The sequence below is a fragment of the Lactuca sativa genome, chromosome 2 (assembly GCF_002870075.4).
Source record: "Lactuca sativa cultivar Salinas chromosome 2, Lsat_Salinas_v11, whole genome shotgun sequence".
In the NCBI taxonomy this organism is placed as follows: domain Eukaryota; kingdom Viridiplantae; phylum Streptophyta; class Magnoliopsida; order Asterales; family Asteraceae; genus Lactuca; species Lactuca sativa.
In genome coordinates this window covers 216,874,136-216,882,570 of record NC_056624.2, presented here as the reverse complement: position 1 = coordinate 216,882,570, position 8,435 = coordinate 216,874,136, and the positions used below count along the sequence as shown (strand labels likewise).

At 41.8% G+C, this 8,435-nt stretch overlaps 1 protein-coding gene across 1 annotated transcript; it reads right to left on the bottom strand.

The window, feature by feature from the left end:
* Positions 1-1,764: 1,764 nt before the first annotated feature.
* Positions 1,765-2,943, bottom strand: LOC111905777 (L-type lectin-domain containing receptor kinase S.4). The gene has a single exon (XM_023901519.1). It carries the CDS (start codon positions 2,941-2,943, stop codon positions 1,765-1,767), a length of 1,179 nt encoding a protein of 392 aa, XP_023757287.1.
* Between the last annotated feature and the right edge of the window lie 5,492 nt (positions 2,944-8,435).

The following is an 8,435-nucleotide window of genomic DNA, read 5'->3' as shown; positions in this document are numbered from 1 at the left end:
CAAAAAGAGAGATTTTTTTTAAACACAAAAACAAAGTTATGAATAGGTTTCCAATTCATTATCACGTTTTGACTCTTCCGTATTTCACATATCTGTCTTATGATATGTTGTTAGTAAGGTCATTCGATATACTTAAGATGAGAGGTTGTTGTGGCCACATGACATGCTCACCATGACAATGCACACCACTCAAGGGGGTGTTGTGTTGTGGCGTCATGATCGTTGGCATATGTGGTGTATACAATGAAAGATCACATCCGATCAGCTCTCTCATCTTCTATTCTTCTCACTTCCTCTCTTTTCTTTATATTCAACATGATCATTGCAAGTATACCAACAATGGTGTAGAAGTAGATGGTTGTGAGGTGGAGAGAAATATCACCGCTTGACGTGTCCCCCGTGTTGGATGGCCTAATATTCAAAGCAATCTTCGATTAGTTATTTAATTGTTTTAGGTTAATGTTGATGACTAACTAATTAAATATTTAACTTTCACAAAGCATAAAAAAATATCAAAAGGTAATCAATTGAAATTTCATGCTCACAAAATATTGGTATTTTATAAATAAAAACATGTATTTCGTTACTAGTTTATAGCATTTGTTTAGATAATGTGTTTTGTATAAAAATAATAGTAGTTTCTTACTCACCAAAGGGTTTTGGTCTATCGTTGTTATCATGAGTTGATGGATATGTACAATTCATACCATGGACAAAAGGTGTAGATTTAGGACTCAAATAGTTTCTTAGTCATTACACTAAGGTGGTGTTTGTTTTTTGGCAAAATGTCTTTTTGACCCCTTATCATACGGAAAAACGTTTGAGAAAAAAGACTGCTTGTAATCCAATTTTGGAAGACATTTTCGAAGTTGTAATCCAAATGTGATTTCTTTTTCCTCCACCATCACTACTACCTCGGCCTCTACCATCGCCATCGCCCTCACCTCCTCCGCCACCACCACCAAACATTTACAATCCTCTTCCTTTATTACTATAGTATCATACTTTCATAACACTTTTTATTAGGGCATTGCACCTTGAAAATATACATATTGTGACTTAAAGTAATCTACTATTTTGAATTATAAGAAATATGACATAAGTTCACAGATTTTTATAACATGTCATTATCCACACATGATGTCTAAAATCTAAATGTAATATTTTTTACAAGTCAAAAAATTTATAGAACAGTTTCAAACTTTAATATTTTTTACAACTGCATCCACATCATATTAGCCATGTACTCTCAAATTTGCTATGTCAAAATAAGAAAATAAGAGTAAACTGCAAATTTGGTCCCTGTCTTTAGCAAAAACTTAGAGGTTTATCCCCTTGACCAAAAAAAATTGCAAATATCGTTCTTATGGCCATATTTCATTGTGTATTTGGTCCTTGTCCAAAGTAAATTACTCATTTACCCTTCTGATGGCTACCATTGCTTATTAATCCTTAAAGACTTCCTGGAAATTAGAGATATCTGCTTGCACTCATTTTTTTAGAACAGTTGAACATCTGCTTGCACCCATTTAATCCAGGAAAAAAAACTCCATACTTAAACATGATTTTAAATTGCAATACAAATATCATTAGAGCCCTAACAGTTTACTAATCAAATGGCACAATGTTCATAACAGCCAGAAATTCAAATATGTTTGCGGATTCCCAGATGAGCAAAACTTTGAACCCCACATTCAAGATTTACATAATCAGAACCTAATAGACAACAAAGATGAGTTAACATACCAGATCATCATCATCTCTCTACTTCATAGCACTTTCTGAAGTGTTGTTGGCTTCAAGAACACCAATCTTTTCATATTTGAAATCAACAGGGTGCACAGAAGGCTCCCCTTGAGCTTTCTGCTTATCAGCAACAAACGCCCACACGAAGAACAAAGCCAAAGCTGCCAATGCTCCACAGCCTGTAGCAACTATGAACCCTGAAAGAAAACTAACTTTTTTCTTATAAGTTTTCACATCATGGTGTTGTGTTGAAGAATCCAGCGGAAAAACCGGAATTGAATGCATCCATTTTGGAATATCTTTAATATCAGAGGTCCATGAGTACACAGTTGTAATCTGCTCAGGTTTTTCGTTAATTGATGCCAGACCTAATAAAACCTCTTTTCCATTCAACATTTCCCCCAAATTTATGTGATGCGAAATCAGTGGCTCAACAGGCCTCGAATCACCTGATTTGCTTACCCTAACATCTAGCTGATTTGATATCGCAAAGTAATTAACCCAGGACGTTAAATTCACTCCGCTCTTCAAAACATTATTATTTTTCGAAACGTTGCTAACCCTAGAAGATGAAATTTTACACACATTTACATCAAACTCGATACCGAAAAATCGATTTACATCCTGGAGCCCAAACGACATGTTCCTGGCAAATTTAGAAGGAAAATCAGCGGGAATGATTACCAGCGCAACGCCATTACCGATCTCGAACGTGAAGTTTGAGGAAAACGACGTCGAAGAACTGAATTTGTAAGGCGTGCTGTGTAACATAATACCAAAGCTTAGAGGCGTTGTTCGACTGAGTTGAACAGCATGTCCACCATCGACGAAGTGAGCGTCGCCTAATAGCGAATGTCCGGTTTCGGCTGGTAAGTTGGAACTGAAAAATCGGAGTGAGATCGAGAAAGTAGGATCTGCATGCAGAATTATTAGACAGACGATTAAAAATGAAAACCAAGTCATCATCAATGGCGATTTTGCAAAGAATCTCTCGGTCTTCTCCTTGTTCCTCTTCTGAAATTGGTAAAGTATACCGAGAAGAGCTGAATTCTTAATTTTTGAGAAAGACGAGTATGTTGTACCCTTCGCATCGAAAAGTGCACTGGGGTTATTCTCACAATATTTTGTGTATTGGTAATTTATTTTAGAACGGCGTGTATATGGGTAATAAAAGAGTATCTTATACATTTTGTCCATGTTGTTTGGTCTTATTTTTCTAGTTTTAATAAAGTTTGGATCTCTTATTTAGGGACATTTCTACCTTTTTTTTTCTATATATTTTCAGATTTATTAGATCAATACAAGAGTTGATTTTATTTTATTGAAAGTAAATATATACTCACCTGACAAAAATGAGTGATTCAGAGTTATGACAACACTTCGCCTTAGCATTTCTAAAAGACCTAAACGTATAAAACACTAAGTCTTAGGTGCTGTTTGTTTTTCTGAAGCCAAAATGTATGCAGTCTGCGGGCCACATCTGCAAACCTCTGCAGCAGAAGAGGTGAACCAAACGTCTGCAGTCTACAATAAGAACACTGTTTGTTTTTTAACGTCTGCAAGCTGCTAAAATAAACTGAATTTTAAATAAAATTATTTTACAAACTTCAAATGATTTTTCAACAACAAAATTTTAATAATAATAATCATACAACACTGAAAATAAAATTCATTCAATTAAATTAGTCATACAATAAAAAAATGGTTTTACAATAACCAATATATCATAGACAAATAAGATTTTATAAGGTATTGTAAAAAGTATTTTCAACAAAAATCACAACATTCACAGCAATATTTCATATTTCCAGCACAATTTTTCATATTTTAATCAAGAAAAAAACTTGATTTCAACAACAATTTTCACAGCAATATTAAACAACAATTCACAACATTTTCTGCAACATCTAACATCAAATTTAAGAAAAAACAACAATTTTCAGCAAAAAGAATCAACAAATTTGACTAGATTATAGACTTTTCAGCAAGAATAAACAACATTCACAATTTGCAACTTAAAAGGGTCTTTCAACATCAAAATTGAAATTTTCAGCAATGTTATGGAATTTCTAGAAATTATTTTCACATTTTCAGTACTATATTCTTATTTTCAGCAACAACAAATTTGATTTTCAGTAACAAAAAACTTGATTTTCAGCAATCTTATGAAACTACTTGCAAAATATACAAGGAATATGATTTTCAGCACTATTTTCATATTTTCAACAACAAAAAACTTGATTTTTAGCAACAAAAAAACTTGATTTTCAGCAATCTCATGAAATTTCCAGCAAAATACACAAGGAATATGATTTCCAGCAACATTTAATAAGAAGTTTACATAGGAAAATCTATTTTCAACTATATTTTCGGATTTCCAATATCCAACAACAAATTCATACAACAAGAAGCAATTTCAGCAAAATTAAACCACATATTTCAGTACATTAGAGAGTTTTCAAGCAAGATTAATCATCAATTTGATGTTAGAACCGGGAAAAAAACGAAGAAAAAAGAAAGCAAACTTGTTCGCTGCGTTGTTGTTCGTCTGCGATGGGAGAGGAGGCGTTTTCTGTTGCCTGCGATCATAGAGGAGGCGGCGGCGGACGGCGGTGCTGATGGGAGAAGATGAACGATGAAGACGATGTTGGAGCGAGGCAGGAGTGTCGATTGTAACGACCCAAATTTCACGTCCAAAAATTTCATTTTAAAAACATTACTTTAGAGAAACATTAATTGTTAAAAACATTGTTTGATCAAACCATAACAAAACGTAAGCCATGTCTAAAAATCAAATCATACAATCATCATAATATCAGAGTATAAATCCCAGAGAATCTCGTAAGTGCGGAAATCCGTGTGTGTGCATGATGTGCCGTTACCGCGCCGGCTCCTTCCCCTTCGACGAAGAGGTACCTGAAACCAAAACTATAAACTGTAAGCACAAAGCTTAGTGAGTTCCCCCATCGTACCACATATCATACAAACAATTAACACGCATACTGCCAGGCTATTCTGGGGTGCCTGACTACCCGGTACGGCCGTTCTGGGGTGCCGTCCTACCCGTGTCAAGCCATTCTGGGGTGCTGACTACCCATGTCAAGCCATTCTGGGGTGCTGACCACCCGTCGGTCCTAACAACCGACCCTCGGGGACTATTCCACCCCCTACTGCTACTATCACATATATCATATCATAAACATACTATCAGACATATCTGGGGTGCCTGAACTACCCTTCGGTCCTGACAACCGAACACAGGGACTGGTCCCCTCATACTACCTCTATCGCATATAACATAACAAGCCAGCATGCAAACATATCATCACATACTGTCAGACGTATCTGGGGTGTCTGACTACCCTTCGGTCCTAACAACCGAACTCGACTACTATCACATACAACATATCATGCTAGCATATAACATATCAGGTAGTAGCAACCTAGATGATATCACAAAGACAATCATCTATCATACGTCTCCTACTGGTGGGTCGGCATTGTGGCCTTAGACCCACCGCTACTGGAAGGTAGCTCACCTCGAATAGGCTGTTGGTCGGTGTGGGAACTGGCTGTCTACTGCTGCTGCTGCTAACGTCCCTCGACTGTAATTCCCACAAAACGATCAGTCAAACACGCTAGATGTTCTTAGGGTAAAATGACCCTTCTACCCCTCACCAAGTCAAAGACCGGGTCAAAGTCAACTTCCAGTTGACTGGACTTGCCGAGTCCAAAGAGCAACTCGCCGAGTCCATCTCTCGCTAATCCAGTCCCACTCACCAGGTCCCTCTTTCACTCACTGAGTCACCCCTGACTCGCTATCCGGGACTTTGGGGCCGACTCGAGTACCAACTCGCCGAGTCCTGCGAGCAACTCGCCGAGTTCCTCGAGCAGGTCCTCTGCTTGCTTCCAATCCACACCAAAACACCCCATTCGAGGGTTTGGGGGTTTCGGGACTACGTTATACAGTTAATTCCATGCACAGGTACGAAGGGTTGAGCCTTTGACGCTTAAACCCCTCATGTTCTGTGGATGTTCATATTACTCGCCGAGTTTGAAGAACTACTCGGCGAGTTCCAGGCAATCTTCATAGGACTCGCCGAGTTTGTTCATCCAACTCGCCGAGTCGACGACCATCTTCATAGAACTCGCCGAGTCCTTCGATCCACTTCCTGAGTAGGCCAGATCTAGGACATGCAACACTTCCAGACCACAGATCCATGGTCCTAGGGTTCATTTACCACGTAAAGTTGTAAACTTTACGTGCATGCATGGCCCTATGAGCTCAAACATGCACTTCCAAGCTATACAAGAGGTCCTATGCTCATTGGGGACTTCCACTACCTCAACCACACAGACTTTATGCTACTATGAAGTCCAAAAGGTCCACATCCGAAGTTCTTGCAGAACATTAGCCATAAACACATAGAGATTTAGGTTTTTAGGGCTTAAAACCTCTTTTCTTAGGGACAAAAGGGGACTAACGAGCTAAAGATCAAGTTAGGGTCTTTTCTACCTGAATGGAGGCCTTTCACAGAGTAGATTCCGGATCTCCTTCCCTTCTTGCACTCTTCAATCTTCTACTTCTTCTCCTAAGCCCCAAATCACCTTCAAAATGTTAACAATCACCCATAAGGACACAAAGGAGGCTAGGGTTTCGTTCTACAGGTCTTTGGGAGTGCTAAGGGAAGTGGAGGCTGGGTTAGATCGATTAAATAGGGTGCAAACACCGGGTTAGGGTTTAAGTCCAAACAGGGTCTACTCGCCGAGTCCATCGGACCTACTCGCCGAGAAGACCGAGTAGATCCCGCGTCTAGTCCCGCTTCTACTCGGCGAGTCAGTCCCTCAACTCGCCGAGTCCAAGGCTAATTGTGCAAAATAAAGAGATTTAATAATCACGAATACATACCAGGAATCAGGTGCTACAAATCTCCCCCACTTATTTTAGACTTCGTCCTCGAAGTCTGCTGCTCGATCCTGAAACAGCTCGGGATAGTGCTCCATCATCTCGTCCACCGGCTCCCAAGTCCACTCCGAACCCTTGCGGAGCTGACATTGCACCTTCACTAGCTCCACCCTCTTGTTCCTTAAATCCTTCGACTTCCTGTCGAGGATTGCGACTGGGCGCTCGATGTAATTCAGGCTGTCATCACCCTGAATATCCTCCAACGGCACTACTGCTGAATCGTCCACTAAGCACTTTCGCAGCTGAGAGACATGGAAAGTGCTGTGGATCTGGCTGAGCTCGGCTGGCAGATCCAACCTATACGCCACCTTGCCCACCCGGGCTACAACCCTGAACGGTCCGATGAACCTCGGGCCCAACTTGCCCCGCTTCCTGAATCGGATGACGCCTTTCCAAGGCGACACCTTCAGGAGAACCATATCCCCGACTCGAAACTCCAAGTCGGATCGAAGCTTGTCGGCGTAACTTTTCTGCCGACTCTGAGCAGTCTGAAGCCTGCTCCGGACCTGCTGGATCCTCTCGGTCGTCTTGAGCACCACTTCGGTGCTCCCCATGACCCTCTGGCCAACTTCACCCCAGCATATCGGGGTCATGCACCTCCGTCCGTACAACATCTCGAAGGGAGAGCGGTCGATACTCGCGTGATAACTGTTGTTGTAGGAGAACTCGGCCAGGGGAAGATAGGTATCCCAGCTACCACCGAAGTCTAGCACGCACGCCCGCAGCATATCCTCCAGAGTCTGGATGGTCCGCTCGCTCTGACCATCCGTCTGCGGGTGAAAGGCAGTGCTAAAATGCAGACGAGTGCCCAACTCGTCATGGAATCTCTTCCAAAATCTGGAAGTAAAACGCACATCCCTGTCCGAGATCACCGATACTGGCACCCCATGTCGTGCCACAATCTCCCTGATATAGATGTCGGCCAATTTCTCGGCCGATATGCTCTCTTGAATCGGAATAAAATGAGCACTCTTGGTCAATCTATCCACGATGACCCAAATCGAATCCACTCCATGTGCGGTCCTGGGAAGCTTCGTGATAAAATCCATCGTGAAATCTTCCCATTTCCACAGTGGAATATCCAACGGCTGCATCTTGCCATGCGGTCTCTGATGTTCGGCCTTGACCTTCCTGCAGGTCAAACACCGTTCGACGTACCATGCCACATCCCGCTTCATGCAGGGCCACCAGTAATCCAGACGAAGATCCCTATACATCTTCGTCGCCCCGGGATGAATAGAGAATCGGGACTTGTGCGCCTCCTCCATCAAAGTCTGGCGCACACCCCCGTGATACGGCACCCATACCCTACGGTGTAAAGTCAATAATCCTCGGCTATCATAGTCAAAGGAGGAAACCTGACCCACCACACGCTCGCTCTTCCGATGTTCCTCCTTGATAGCCTTCTGCTGAGCCTCCCGAATTTGCTCCAACAGGGGAGTCACCACGGTCATCCTCAAGCAGACGTCCCTGATTGGCGCCGCCTTGCGGCTGAGCACATCGGCCACCACGTTGGCCTTCCCCGGGTGGTAAAGGATCTCGCAATCATAATCCTTCACCACATCCAACCACCGACGCTGCCTCATGTTCAGATTTGGCTGATCCATGAGGTACCTCAAACTCGTGTGGTCCGTGTAGATGGTACATCGAACCCCGTAGAGGTAATGTCGCCAAATCTTGAGGGCAAAAACCACCGCCCCCAACTCCAAATCATGCGTTGGGT